The 15,951-nt window shown below is 42.7% G+C and overlaps 1 protein-coding gene across 9 annotated transcripts in view; it reads left to right on the top strand.

The window, feature by feature from the left end:
• Positions 1–8,843: 8,843 nt before the first annotated feature.
• The window catches only part of LOC123106132 (uncharacterized), an 8,375-nt gene continuing 1,267 nt past the window's right edge, over positions 8,844–15,951 (top strand). Inside the window, exons 1-10 of one of the 9 annotated variants that reach the window (XR_006451214.1) lie at positions 8,844–9,190; positions 9,883–9,970; positions 10,128–12,326; positions 12,411–12,725; positions 14,041–14,302; positions 14,392–14,608; positions 14,690–15,032; positions 15,107–15,234; positions 15,314–15,631; positions 15,708–15,776. Coding sequence is in view for 1 of the 9 variants with exons in the window: in XM_044528348.1 (XP_044384283.1) it covers positions 9,058–9,190; positions 9,607–9,722 (249 nt within the window). In the remaining 8 variants the exon portion in view is untranslated. Of the gene's footprint in view, positions 9,191–9,606; positions 9,831–9,882; positions 9,971–10,127; positions 12,327–12,410; positions 12,726–14,040; positions 14,609–14,689; positions 15,033–15,106; positions 15,235–15,302; positions 15,632–15,707; positions 15,777–15,951 lie in introns of those variants that run through there. The other 8 variants (XR_006451212.1, XR_006451213.1, XR_006451211.1 and 5 more) reach the window with 8 other exon arrangements.

The following is a 15,951-nucleotide window of genomic DNA, read 5'->3' as shown; positions in this document are numbered from 1 at the left end:
TAGTGCCATTAAACTTTCTGTTAGTGCCATTAGTTTTCAAATTTGAAAACACTTTTTTAGTTTTTTTTGTTTTCTTTGTTGCTTTATTTATTTTATTTTGTGATTAACTTTACTATAAAAATAGTTTTTTCCTGTTTTTTGATTTGTTTTTTGCATTATTTATTTTCTTTTGTTTTTTTCTTTAATTTTTAATTCTGTTTGCTTTTAGGTTAGCATAATTATAAATTTTCTGTTAGTGCCATTAGTTTTAGAAAAATTATAAACTTTCTGTTAGTGCCATTAGTTTTCAAATTTGAATAGTTAAAATTTGAATTCTTTGAAAATTGTTTGAATCACAAGTTTGTGATCAACTTACTAAAAAAATTCAACCTAAATTCCTAGTAAATTTCTATGAATTTCATAGAAATTCACTATGAATTTAGGTTAAACTTTTCTCTATTAGGGCATCTATTTTCACTTCGAGAGGAGCTCAACAAGGCAGAGAGGGAAGGGCTTATAAACCGGTGTGAGCCCCCTTCGGTGGCGAGGTGGGACTAAACTCTGCCCGCAACGAGGACCAACCCTTTAGTCTCGGTTTGTGGCACAAACCGGGACTAATGGTCATGGGCCAGGGGCGAGGAGCAAAATTATAAACTTTTTGTTAGTGCCATTAGTTTTAGAAAGTTGAAAGTTGAAAGTTGGCATGGGCCAGGGACTAATGGTCAAGGTATTACGAGGGCCGAACCATAAGAGATGAAAGCATTTCAAATGAACTCTGAAAAAGTTGATAGTTGGGATGGTATCATAATTTCACCCACATAGCATGTGCATGTACAAAACGGACAATGGTAGCATGTTCGTGTGTTACAAAGTTGGCATGGTATCATCATAATAGTTGCGGGAGAAAGTCTTCACTTTTTCTTCGCTTGTGTCATTTGCTTATTTCGCCGTAACCATGGATAATCTTCATTGTTTATCAGGATGCTTGGGTCAGCCTTGACATTGAAGGGAGGAATTTCATGAAACTTTTCATAATCTTCAGACATGTCTGTCTTGTCGTCCACTCCCAGGATGCCCCTTTTTCCTGAAAGAACTATGTGGCGCTTTGGCTCATCGTATGATGTATTCGCTTCCTTATCTTTTCTTTTTCTCGGTTTGGTAGACATGTCCTTCACATAGATAACCTATGCCACATCATTGGCTAGCACGAATGGTTCGTCAGTGTACCCAAGATTTTTTAGATCCACTGTTGTCATTTCGTACTGTGGGTCTACCTGTACCCCACCGCCTGACAGATTGACCCATTTGCACTTAAACAAAGGGACCTTAAAATCAGGTCCGTAGTCAAGTTCCCATATGTCCACTATGTAACCATAATATGTGTCCTTTCCGCTCTTGGTTGCTGCATCAAAGAGGACACCGCTGTTTTGGTTGGTGCTCTTTTGATCTTGGGCGATCGTGTAAAATGTATTCCCATTTATCTCGTATCCTTTATAAGTCAATAGAGTCAAAGATGGTCCCCTGGACAACAAGTACAACTCATCACAAACAGTGTTGTCACCTCTGAGACAAGTTTCCAACCAACTGCTGAAAGTCCTGATGTGTTCACATGTAATCTAGTCGTCGCACTGCTCCGGGTGTTTGGAGCGCAGACTGTTCTTGTGTTCATCGACATACGGGGTCACCAAGGTAGAGTTCTGTAGAATTGTGTAGTTTGCTTGAGACCAAGAATATCCGTCCCTGCATACTATTGAGTCTCTTCCAAGAGTGCCTTTTCCAGCCAGTCTCCCCTCATACCGCGATTTAGGGAGACCTATCTTCTTAAGGCCAGGAATGAAGTCAACACAAAACCCGATAACATGCTCTATTTGATGTCCCATGGAGATGCTTCCTTCTGGCCTAGCGCGGTTACGGACATATTTCTTTAGAACTCCCATGAACCTCTCAAAGGGGAACATATTGTGTAGAAATACGGGCCCAGGATGGCAATCTCGTCGACTAGATGAACTAGGACGTGCGTCATGATATTGAAGAAGGATGGTGGGAACACCAGCTCGAAACTGACAAGACATTGCGCCACATCACTCCTTAGCCTTGGTACGATTTCTGGATCGATCACCTTCTGAGAGATTGCATTGAGGAATGCACATAGCTTCACAATGGCTAATCGGACATTTTTCGGTAGAAGCCCCCTCAATGCAACCGGAAGCAGTTGCGTCATAATCACGTGGCAGTCATGAGACTTTAGGTTCTGAAACTTTTTCTGTGGCATATTTATTATTCCCTTTATATTCGACGAGAAGCCAGTCGTGACCTTCATACTGAGCAGGCATTCAAAGAAGATTTCTTTCTCTTCTTTCGTAAGAGCGTAGCTGGCAGGACCTTTATACTGCTTCGGAGGCATGCCGTCTTTTTCGTGCAAACGTTGCAGGTCCTCCCGTGCCTCAGGTGTATCTTTTGTCTTCCCATACACGCCCAAGAAGCCTAGCAGGTTCACGCAAAGGTTCTTCGTCACGTGCATCACGTCGATTGAGGAGCGGACCTCTAGGTCTTTCCAGTAGGGTAGGTCCCAAAATATAGATTTCTTCTTCCACATGGGTGCGTGTCCCTCAGCGTCATTCAGAACAGCTAGTCCACCGGGACCCTTTCCAAAGATTACGTAGTGTAAATCATTGACCATAGCAAGCACGTGATCACCGGTGCGCATGGCGGGCTTCTTTCGGTGATCTGCCTCGCCTTTGAAATGCTTGCCTTTCTTTCGACATTGATGGTTGGTCGGAAGAAATCGACGATGGCCCAGGTACACATTCTTCCTGCATTTGTCCAGGTATATACTTTCAGTGTCATCTAAACAGTGCGTGCATGCGTGGTATCCTTTGATGGTCCTGAAAGGTTACTGAGAGCGGGCCAATCGTTGATGGTCACGAACAGCAACACCTTAAGGTTAAATTCCTCCTGTCTGTGCTCATCCCACGTACGTACACCGTTTCCATTCCACAGCTGTAAAAGTTCTTCAACTAATGGCCTTAGGTACACATCAATTTCGTTGCCGGGTTGCTTAGGGCCTTGGATGAGAACTGGCATCATAATGAACTTCTGCTTCATGCACATCCAAGGAGGAAGGTTATACATACATAGAGTCACAGGCCAGGTGCTGTGATTGCTGCTCTGCTTCCCGAAAGGATTAATGCCATCCGCGCTTAAAGCAAACCATACATTCCTTGGGTCCTTTGCAAACTCATCACAGTACTTTCTCTCGATTTTTCTCCACTGCGACCCGTTAGCGGGTGCTCTCAACTTCCCATCTTTCTTTCGGTTCTCACTATGCCATCGCATCAACTTGGCATGCTCTTCGTTTCTGAACAGACGTTTCAACCGTGGTATTATAGGAGCATACCACATCACCTTCGCAGGAACCCTCTTCCTGAGGGGCTCGCCGTCAACATCACCAGGGTCATCTCGTCTGATCTTATACCGCAATGCACCGCATACCGGGCATGCGTTCAGATCCTTGTATGCACTACGGTAGAGGATGCAGTCATTAGGGCATGCATGTATCTTCTCCACCTCCAATCCTAGAGGGCATATGACCTTCTTTGCTGCATATGCACTGTCGGGCAATTCGTTATCCTTTGGAAGCTTCTTCTTCAATATTTTCAGTAGCTTCTCAAATCCTTTTTCAGCCACAGCATTTTCTGCCTTCCACTGCAGCAATTCCAGTACGGTACCGAGCTTTGTGTTGCCATCTTCGCAATTGGGGTATAACCCTTTTTTGTGATCCTCTAACATGCGATCGAACTTCAGCTTCTCCTTTTGACTTTCGCAATGCGTCCTTGCATCGACAATGACCCGACGGAGATCATCATCATCGGGCACATCGTCTGGTTCCTCTTGATCTTCAGCAGCTTCACCCGTTGCAGCATCATTGGGCACATCGTCTGGTTCCTCTTGATCTTCACCAGCTCCCCTCGTTGCAGCATCACCGTATTCAGGGGGCACATAGTTGTCATCGTACTCTTCTTCTTCGCCGTCTTCCATCATAACCCCTATTTCTCCGTGCCTCGTCCAAACATTATAGTGTGGCATGAAACCCTTGTGAAGCAGGTGGGAGTGAAGGATTTTCCGATTAGAGTAAGACCTCGTATTCCCACATTGAGTGCATGGACAACACATAAAACCATTCTGCTTGTTTGTCTCAGCCGCATCGAGAAACTCATGCACGCCCTTAATGTACTCGCGGGTGTGTCTGTCACCATACATCCATTGCCGGTTCATCTGCGTGCATTATATATAATTAAGTGTCCAAATTAATAGAAGTTCATCATCACATTAAAACCAAAGTGCATACATAGTTCTCATCTAACAACATATAGCTCTCCAGAGCATCTAATTAATTAAACCATACATTGAAACTATGTAAAACATTTCAATGCGAAAACAAATGCGATCATAATCGCAACCAAGGTAACAATTGGTCCAACGGCATAATGATACCAAGCCTCGGTATGAATGGCATATTTTCTAATATTTCTAATCTTCAAGCGCATTTCATCCATCTTGATCTTGTGATCATCGACGACATACGCAACATGCAACTCCAATATCATCTTCTCCTCCTCAATTTTTTTTATTTTTTCCTTCAACAAATTGTTTTCTTCTTCAACTAAATTTAACCTCTCGACAATAGGGTCGGTTGGCATTTCCGATTCACATGCATCCTACATAAATAAAATATATGTCATGTTGGTCGGCATAATTTTCATAAACAATAAATGAACCAATAGTTATACAGATAATATATATACCTCATCCGAATCATAGACAGGACGAGGGCCGGCGTGGGCGGATATCAAAACCATCGCACTATATAAGATGCAATAATAAAAGTAAGAAAATAATACAAGTATCTATGTAAACATACAAGTAAGAATATTTTTCCTTTCAGAAAGAAGATAAGAACAAGAGGCTCACCACGGTGGTGCCGACGATGATCTCGGCGTGGGTGATCGACGGCGGTGAAGACGGGGACGGGGCGTGACGGACCGCTAAACCTAGACAAATATTATGGAAAATGGAGCTTGGAGGTCGAGCTAGGAGAGGAGAAAGCTTAAGTAGTGTGGCTCGGGCATTCCATCGAACACCTTGTGTGCATAGGAGGTGAGCTAGAGCACCACCAAGCCCTCTCCCCCTCGGCCAGAGAAAAACATAGCACGGGGGTGCTCTGCTCGCGAGCGAGGGGTATATATAGGCACCTCATTGGTCCCGGTTGGTGACATGAGCTGGGACTAAAGGGGAGCCTTTGATCCCGGTTCAAGCCACCAACCGGGACCAATGGTGGTGGGCCAAGAGCGAGGCCCATTGGTCCCAGTTCATCCCACCAACCGGGACCAAAAGGTCCAGATGAACCGGGACCAATGGCCCACGTGGCCCGGCCAGCCCCCTGGGCTCACGAACCGGGACCAATGCCCACATTGGTCCTGGTTCTGGACTGAACCGGGACTAATGGGCTGACCCGGCCTGGACCAAAGCCCTGTTTTCTACTAGTGTACTACAATAAGATCTTATGGTGCGATGACGGCGACGCGCGTTCGGCTCGCTCTAGTGCTTATAGTCGTCGCTAGGTGGTCCACGGCACCTGGATGCATTTTTACTTCTGATGTTCTTTGTACTACCTTGAATACTTAATGAATAGATCGAAATTTTTCTCATAAAAAAGAAAAATAAATAAATAGGCTCTCTGTTAACATACGAAACATGTAGTGAATGATGAGATGTGCCACGTAAATAAGCTCAAGATCTTTTCTATCTCAATTTGTTAATATAAAAAACTTCTTGGTTGACCAAACTAAGTTATAGTAATTGCATACATCATGGATATTTTGCATACATTTTAATATGCAATTTAAGCAAGCCTGAGGTCTCAAAGTGAAATTTTTGAGAGAAGATGCCATTGGATAGTAAGATGACATATATTATTACTGAAAGACATGTGTGGAACACGGATCATTGAGTCTCGGGTGCCAATTCGCTCAATTATTATATTCAAAATTGGTGAAAAATCCTGAAACTATTTGGATACTAGAATGGTATAGTGTTATACTTATGTGATAACTTATTGAAAACACTAGACCAGGCAAACTAGATGAACAGAACATCATGAAGAAAAACATCACGCATGCAATAGTAGTCAAAATAAAAGATGGACCAGATCACGATATGTGTACTAATCGGTTGCAGATGTAGTGGCGGCACCTGGTCCAGAGGCAATGTTGTTTGAGGACAACATTGATAAAGACCGGACCACACAAACATTGGTGATAACGGCAGGCTTGACATTGGGGCTAGTCGGCCTATAGTGAAGAACGCGAGAAGTAACGTAAAATGCTTTCCAAAAACCTAATTCACCCTCTTCTGGTGAAGAATGCTAGTGACAAGAGAAGGCAAACCCTAACTTGTTTTAGTGCATCTTTTTTTTTTTGCGGATGTTTCAATTTATCCTTGGCTGTGGCTTCAGCTAGTGGCGATTCTATGGACAAGCTGTGGTGTCAACTGACCCCACAACTTTGATAAAAAGGAGACTAAAATTAATGTACAATCACCGTACATTATGAAGAAAATAATTCTATTTTGTTTTAGGAATGACCTCAGAGGTTCATTCGCGCTGGCTAGCTGCACCTTGTCCTTGGTTGGGCCATCTACGAACTAGGAACTGGATATATGGCGCATGCATCAATCAATTTACGAAAAACTATATCCCACACCATGTCTTCATCGTCTACCACAGAGGCCATATAGGGCCGATTTTCGTATTTTGTTCATTTTGCTAAAGTTCAGCCAAATCTGACCCTCATTCGAGAATGTTTCAGGATCTAACCCTTTTTCTATTGTCATTGTCTACGACGATAGAGTTTAACTACCTACCGCCATAGTCAATAGCAATAGAAATTGGTCAACGTTTAGACGGCGTTTATACATGGCAGAAGCCTACCGCTAAAGATGACGGCGGTAGCCTTCAGTGCCATCCCGCCATTGCATCTGGCGGTAGCTACTTTCCACTACACACGGCCGGCCGCAGCGCTAATGCATGTGCTAATCACCCCAGCATATGGATTAGCATGTGCACTAGTTAGCATGCTATTGAACACTAGTACTCCGATCCTGCACTTGTCTGGCAACAATCCTGCACTAGCACACTATGCGATAAAATGGTACATGCACATGCGATGCGTTAGTCAAATGTATGCACGTAAATCAAAGGACCAACTGTTTCCCTCCCTATATATCATGCACTTAGAAAAAAGTCTTCTACAATCAAAAATTAATTCTATGGGTTAGTCATGATAGGAAAGAAAGAAAGAAAGAAATTAAGTTATTGTGCACTTTGCACTTGAGTGACAAGTTAAGTACATTTCATATTTAATTGGCTTGAAAGCTGTCATATTTCAAAATATTATAAGATATTATATATGGCTAATGTCATATATTCTTTAATTTTAATATGATGGTTGCTAGAAACAAAATATTAAGAGTTTTAATATGATGGGTTACACATGATTTTAATATAAGACTTTTACATGATGGTTGCTACAAACAAAATATTAAAATTTGGATTTAAATCTGCTCCAGCAGCGGCGAGTGCCATTTGCAGCGTGGCAGAGTCTCCCACAACTTTACCTCACTGTTGCGCAACATGATCCCGGCCGTCGGGTAGCCGGCGCCGTGGCGCCCTCGATGCCGCTGCTATGACTGGTCCTCCTCGTCACCGAAGGAGATGACTATCTCCTCCTTGCCAGAGGAGATCGCTGAGGGAGTCCTGGACTAAGGGGTCCTCGGGCGTCCGGCTTGATGGCCATGGGCCGGACTGATGGGCAGTGAAGATACGAAGACCAGAGACCTCACCCGTGTCCGGATGGGACTCTCCTTGGCGTGGAAGGTAAGCTTGGTGACTAAATATGTAGATTCCTTTCTTTGTAACCGACCATGTCTAACCCTAGATCCTCCCGGTGTCTATATAAACCGGAGGACTTAGTCCGGAGGAGGGACATTATCATAGCCATACAAGCAAAACCTCTAGGGTTTAGCCATTACGATCTCGTGGTAGATTAACTCTTGTAATACTCATATTCCTCAAGATCAATCAAGCAGGACGTAGGGTATTACCTCCATAGAGAGGGCCTGAACCTGGGTAAGACATTGTGTCCCCTATCTCCTGTCACCATCGACCTAAGATGCATAGTTTGGGACCCCCTACCCGAGATCCGTCGGTTTTGTCATCGACATTGATGCTTTCATTGAGAGTTCAATTGTGCCGTCATCAAGAGGTTCGATGGCTCCTTCAACCATCTGCAACGATGCTGCCCAAGGGGGAGTTTTCCTCCTCGGACAGATCTTCGTGTTCGGCGGTTTCGCTCTGTGGGCCAACTCGCTTGGCCATATGGAGCAGATCAAAAGCTACGCCCCTGGCCATCAGGTTAGATTTGGGAGCCTGAACTACGTCGCGGACATCCGTGGGGACTTGATCTTCGCCGGATTCGACACTACCAGAAACTGAAATATTTCTGTGAGTCTCTTATTTTCCTGTCGGGCCCGCGTTAGCGCACAGGGAAATGGGCTTCTACTGTCGGGCCGCAACTGCACGCCAGGAATAGATTTCTTTTCCTGTACGCTCGTCCATCGACACACAGGAATAATAATATACCTGTTGGTCGGTTCTCGGCCCACAGGAATAGCCCATTTGGCGCCACGGATTCATCTAATTCGCGCCAAAGGTAGCCCATGTCCCGCCGCTTTGCCAATTCGAGCCCGCCGTTTTTCTCAAAAAAAAGAACATATGGTCTCTATCCCAGATCGCTCCCAGACCTAGCTCACTCACGAACATTCTCCCCCAAATCTCAGCCCCCAACCTAGCTCTCTCTCCATCGGCCGGCGGCCGGCTGCGCCCCGAATCCCTCGCCGTCGGCTGCGCCCCCAAATCCCTCGCCTATTCCATTCTCTCGTTCGCCCCCTCCGCCCCCAAATCCCTCGCCTCTTCCATCCTCTTGTCCGCCCCCTCCGCCTGATTCGTTGGTCAGTAGCCCAATGACCCGCTGCCTCCGAAGTGTCGCCGGCAAAGCTTCCCGCGGCTTCCGGAAGAGGGTCGTCGTCAACGACCCCGTGGCCGCCGTCGCTCAACCACCGCATCCTTCCCTGAGCGGCGGCCTTTCCAATCCAGGTACCACCCTTTCCTGTACAGGTGACGCTCATATGGTATATGAGATTTGTTTGTGGTAAGTGGCGGAGGAGCCAATATGGTTGAATCTTTCATTGTGCTGGTAGTACATGCCTAATCCATCTAGGAATAAGATGGATTTGATAGAGTTGGGGGTTGTGGTTGTTACCCCCGTTGCTGGTAGTACATGCCTAATCCATGTAGGAATAAGATGGATTTGATAGACTTGGGGATTGTGGTAGTTACCCATCCACGGCATAGTATTAGGCCCTATCAGATTTGTGCTGAAAAAAATACAAATCTGTACGCCTACCCTGATTTGGCACTTGTTTTTTTAGTAGACTATCAAATACTTTGTCTTGCTGATTAGACTACCAAATACCAAAATTTAAGTCAAATCTTTTGCTTACATCTCCCAGGTTACATGACTTCTGAAGTTATTTCACTTGTTGACGAGAAAGAAAACATAGTTAAACTGCTGATTGTCAAGGTAGTGGTCAGTACTACATGCTTGTTGTCGTTTAATATTGGTTGATTTCTCAAATATATTCTATGCATGTCTTGTTTTCTGGTCTGATAATGCTTACCAAAGGTTTTTATTATTTTGCTGTTGTGATTGTTTTTTGAGCTCTTTCTTTTTCATTTCCTACTATCCGTATGCTAATTATCTTAAATTGTTATGCTGTGTGTAATAGGATTAGATCTTGGATTTGCTAGTGGATTTTGGGAGTTTCTTAGCCAGCTTGGTGACTCCATATTTTTCACTATTTCAGCAAGTCTTTGGTAAGCATTAAACTTTCAGCATTACATTTTTTCTTATGTGTACATTTGTTTGCTTCCAATTGCTATACATGTATTGTTGTTGCTAAAAAACTCATATTAAGTATGATATCTTGAGGTTAAATAAGCAAATAGCTGATCTATTCCATTTTCAACACAGAATTTGTTAAATGGCAGATCGTGCATGGATGTATAATGGTGGCAGTATGGTCAAATTCCCTCTAACCTATGGCTTGAACAAACCAACCGATTTCTAGAGCATGCATTCTCTTTTCCAGGCGTAGCCCAAGGTGGTAAAATCAAGTGTCCATGTGCCAAGTGTCGTAATTATAATAAGCGAAGTAGGGATGAGGTAGAGAAACACTTGTATAAATACGGGTTCAGGGAAAACTATGAAACATGGATAGAACATGGTGAGAAGTATGTTCCTAGCCAAGAGGGATCTTCCTCTGCCACAAACTGTGCGAGGCATGATGAAATTGACCGAATGGACAATATGTTAGTTGACCTAGGTGGCAACTGTCCTCCACCGATTGATGAAGAACCAACCTCCTGTGCCAAGGCTTTCTATAGGATGGTTAGCAATGCTGATGAAATTGTCCATGAGAACACAACACCCTCGCGTCTTTCTGCAGTAGCTCGTTTGCTAGCACTAAAATCTCAGTACAATATGTCAATTGCAGAATATGATGATGTGTTACAAATCATCCATGAACTTATGCCTCCGGGTGCTAACTTGTCCAAGGACTTCTACCAATCTAAGAAACTCTTAGAAGGCCTTGGTATGCCTTATGTCAAGATTGATGTGTGTAAAAATAATTTCATGTTGTATTATAAAGATAATGAACATAAAGACAAGTGTGACATCTTCGGTACATCTCGCTATGAGGAAGGCCAGAATAAAGTCCCACATAAAGTGTTGAGATATCTCCCTCTTAAAGATAGATTACAGAGGTTGTATGCTCATGAGGAAATAGCAAAACATATGCAGTCACATAGTCGTTCCAATTCTGGTAAGATGGTGCACCCTATCGATGGTGAAGCTTGGCAAGGGTTTGGCAAGGACTTCCCAGAATTTGCAGAAGATCGTAGAAATGTCCGTCTTGTCATAGCCGGTGATGGTTTTACACCATACAAGTTGAATGCTGCTCCATATACTTGCTGGCCTATTTTTGTAGCTCCATTAAACCTTCCACCGGATATTCTCTTAAAACCAGAGTATATATTCCTTAGCCTTGTATCCCTGGTCCTGAACATCCTAAAAAAAATTTGAGTGTCCTAATGCAACCTTTAGCTGATGAACTGATGCAATTGTGGACGGGGGTTGAAACATGGGATGCTTATCACAAGGTAAACTTTCCAATGAAAGCGGCATTTCTATGGTCAGTCCACGACTTTCCTGCCTTTGGTATGTTCGCTGGGTGGAGCACCCATGGTAAGCTAGCATGCCCTGAATGCATGAGTGATTCCAAAGCATTTACTCTTCAATACGGGCGGAAGCCTTGCTGGTTTGATTGTCATAGGCGCTTTCTACCTCCAGATCATGAATTCAGATTCCAGGCTAATTCATTTAGAAAGGATACAATAGTGTTAGAAGGGCCTCCAAGGCATTTAACAGGAGAGGAAGTGGAATCTCACATGTACACACATGTGAATGACATCTTCAATTACAATAAATTGCACAAATGGACTCACATAAGCTGCTTTTGGCAACTTCCATACTTCAAAAAGGTGAAGCTCCGACACAACATCGATGTGATGCACAATGAAAAAAATGTAGCTGAAGCTATATTTAACACATGCTTTGACATTCCTGATAAAACTAAAGATAATGTGAAGGCAAGAAAAGATCTAGCTGAAATTTGCAACCGTCCTTCGATGCACTTGAAATTGCAAGACAATGGGAAGTGGGAGAAGCCAAGAGCACCTTTTGTCATCGATAAGAACGATGTGATAACCATTCTGAAATGGTTCCAAGAGCTGAAGTTCCCTGATGGGTATGCATCAAGCTTTAGACGGGGAGTTAGCCTACTACACAAAAAGATTTTTGGCCTCAAAAGTCATGATTACCATATCTTCATGGAACGCCTACTTCCTGTTTCATTTCGTGGCTTCCTTCCAGAGGACATATGGAAGTGTCTAGCAGAGCTAAGTTATTTCTATAAGAAGCTATGTGCAAAAGAACTTAGCAAGGATACCATACATTCACTTGAGTAGAATGTTGTTGTTCTTGTATGCAAATTGGAGAAGATATTCCCTCCTGGTTTCTTCAATCCCATGCAACATTTAATCATACATCTTCCATACCAAGCTCGGCTAGGAGGTCCTGTATTAGCTCGATGGATGTACATCTATGAAGGTAACATCCATTTTCCTTATGAAGCTCGATTGATAAAATGTTGAGTCTTGATTTTTTTCTCATAATTATTATCTGCACTAACAGATGTATAGGGAAACTTAAATCAAAAGTACGCAATAAGGCTCGAGTTGAGGGTTCCATTGTTGAGGCTTATCTAGTTGAGGAGGCAACCAATTTTCTCTCCATGTATTTCAAACACAATGCCCGGTCAGTTAGGAACAAGGTGCCTCGCTATGATGACGGCGCCTCTACATTTGTAGCCAAATGCAACCTTGGCATATTTCAATTCCCTGGTCGATGCATGAGTCCTCAAGGAACTTATGAGCTCTCAACAGAAGAGTATAAGGCTGCATTCTTGTACATATTGACAAACATCCCGGAGATGGAGGATTTGTTCGAGTATGTTTTTTTTTAACTTTTTTATCCATTTAGTAACATCTATGACACAAACTGAACAAACTTTATTATTTAAAGAGTTCGATAAGGAACAATGGAGGAGCCGAGTTGTGCCTACAGAGAAGCTACGTCGTGAGTTAAGATTAAAAGGCTGGAAAGCAGGCCGTTCTAGAAATCATAGTCCTAACTTTTTTGACTGGTTTAAAACTAAAGTAAGGCTCTTGACCACTTGAAACTATATGTAATGCAATTCTGAACTCAACTCAAACTAATATGAGTAACTATATCTTGCAGTGCACGAAGTCATCTAGAATTCACAATTAATGCCTTACGTGAAATGTCATATGGCTTTCGTACACGAGTTAAAACCTATGGAATATATGATGTGAACGAATATTGGTTTCATTCAGAAAAGTATGAGAAGTCAAAATTAGCTACAGTCAATACTAGAGTGTGTGTGCCTGCGCTTGATGAATATGACAACCCACTTGATTATTATGGTGTAATTGATGACATAATCAAAATAACTTGGGAAGGTAGCCTTGGACTTGAGCTTGTCCTGTTTAAGTGTCGCTGGTTTGATCCAACTCCCACTGGAGTTAAGCGGACTGAAAACTTGGGATTGGTAGAGATAGATCACACATCCAGGCTCTCTAATTTTGATCCATTTGTGATGGCCTCTCAAGTTACTCGAGTATATTATTTGGAATACTCGTGCAAGTCTAGACCAGATCTACAAGAATGGTCAGTTGTATACCGGGTTTCTCCATTGGGCTACATTCCTCCAAGTGAAACTGACAACCATTCTAAAGGATCATCACATGATGTCTTATTTTATCAAGAGGATGGGCTTGAAGGTGAATTTGTCATTGACTTGGGAGTTGACCTAGAAAGTCTAACTGCACTTGTGTCAGATGAGATCAGTGATCCAAAAGAATTAGAAGTTCTGGAGAAGCTACATGCTGGAGGTCAACAAGATGGAGACGAAGAGGAGTCAGATGAAGAAGAGGAATCAGATGAAGAAGAGGAGTTTGCAGCACCGTCTTATGATGAAAACGATTTCTAGTCTGATGAAATTGTAGTCCTTTTCTGTTAGTATAAATTTGTGTGCTGATTGTAACCAAAACTAGATTGCTTTATGGACTATTTTGTGCTGATTGTAGCCCAAACTTGAGTGCTTTATGGACTATTTTGTACTGATTGTATTATTTGTGGAATATGGCTCAAACTTGCTTCCTAAGCTATTTCATGTGCTAATTTTGTTTTAAGCTGCATTTTTATGTTTTGTAAACTTGAACTCACATTTGAATTTGTGCAGGAGATGGTTGTGCTTCGTCATAGAAGTACTAGACGCGGTGCCAAGCGTGCTAACCAGAATACTGTTGCTGGTATAGGCAGCCCCAACAATGATAGCTCGCAAATGTCTCGATCTGATGGCGTCAATACTACTGCTCCTTTATCTCAAAACAGTAAAGTGATCCAAAGGCAGCCCACGTCTCGTCAAAAGGGGAGGAAAAGGAGGGCCACGGCAGAACTAAGAGTGCCTCCACATTGTCATAAAGTTGGCCTTGAACCGGAAGGTGACATGTATGGTTGTTTCTTCACATGTGCTTTTATGCTTGAACTTAGTATCATCCTCTCAGTAAATGCTGCTTACCTTGTTGTTTAGGCAATTTAATTATGCTGACCCTAATTCCAAACACTACAAGTATACTATGCAACTTGGAATCATTCTTAAACGAGAACACCCCGGCATAATTGAGAAGAAGGAAGGTGGTGTTGTCATTAAAACCCGTCCAGCTTTGGAGTGGTTTGATTATTATGATGATGATACTCTAGATGATAAGGGGCAGACAGCAGCAGATCGTGTGAAGCAAGTGTTTTGGGTAAGCCCCAAGTACTTGGGAGTTATTTTGAAAATCTGTACTGCACATGCATATTTGACATGAAAATTTGTAAACTTGCAGAACTTGTTTGAGGTTCATGTGAAAGATGGTGAAGACCCGGACAAGGTAGAGGATGATGCTGATCGTGTGTTGGACAACTATGCAATGAAAAAAGTGAGGGGCATGATGTATCAAGTTCGTGTGGATGCTGTGAAGTTCTACTATGAGAAGAAAGGAGAGCTGCTTGATGACACATTGGCATGTTCAAAAGAACTTGAATATGATCAGTACCTGGAAGGCAGAATGCCATGGTTTAAGGAACATGCATGGCCTCATCTTTGTGCTTATTGGTGCTCAAAAGAGTGAAGATATTGCTCAAAATCGGGGAGGTTCACTGCCATTTGTGGAGGCTCGACAAATTCTGGTATGTCACACTTGTATGAGATTTTTCGCAAATTGTTTCTTGTTATTTTGTATTTCATTTTGTTGGTCTTGTAGGCACAGAAATATGGGTCTGAGAAGGCTACCACCCTGAATACGTATGCTGCAATGAAATCTGGATTAAAGAATTGGGATGGCAGTGGCAGCATCAGTTCCATCCTCAGCGGGAAGGCAAAAAACGCCACGTATGTTCTTGCTCGTCTTCTTATCACCAACTATTTGTTCTGTTTGCAAGTTTACAAGTTAAAATTAGTATTGTTCTAGGATGATTACTGTGATTTGGCTAGAGCCGCACATCCTGATGATTGGGAGGAGTGAGAGTTAGATGGGCAAATGTTATATGAGTCATCAGGTGGCATTCCTCATGGGCGACTAGCAATAGCGTATGGAGCAATTAAGAAGGCTGATGTTATCTCAATAGCTAGAGAGAAGAAACTGAGGCCGTTATCTTCAGCATCATTTCGGCGAACTATTCAAGAAAATGAAGAACTGAAGCGACGAGCTATTCAAGAAAATGAAGAACTGAAGCGACGTAATGAGAACCTTCAAAAGATAGTGGATATGCATGGAAGACTTTTCTTGGTACTTGCAAATTTGTGTACATGTTTCAGATTGATTGTTCAAACCAGCTATTCTAATGTTGCATACTTGTTCATAGGCCCTTTTTAAGGAGATGGGAAAAGAACTACCAGAGGAGCTACGCCAAGGAGAAAGTTTCCAACCACATGTAAGTACATTACTTCCTGAAACTTTTTTCTCAAACTGATGGTCAGCCAACCATTGCAAATAAAGAGTATTATGTTATTTGAGTAGCCATTAGCCACATCATGAATATCTTAGATCTTATTGATTGGTAAGGTACTTTATACAGATTTAGCTTGATAGATGGCACTACTTCCTCT

The sequence above is a fragment of the Triticum aestivum genome, chromosome 5A (assembly GCF_018294505.1).
Source record: "Triticum aestivum cultivar Chinese Spring chromosome 5A, IWGSC CS RefSeq v2.1, whole genome shotgun sequence".
Lineage (NCBI taxonomy): Eukaryota > Viridiplantae > Streptophyta > Magnoliopsida > Poales > Poaceae > Triticum > Triticum aestivum.
Note: the sequence above shows the minus strand (reverse complement) of the source record. Positions and strands in the feature narration are given on the sequence as shown.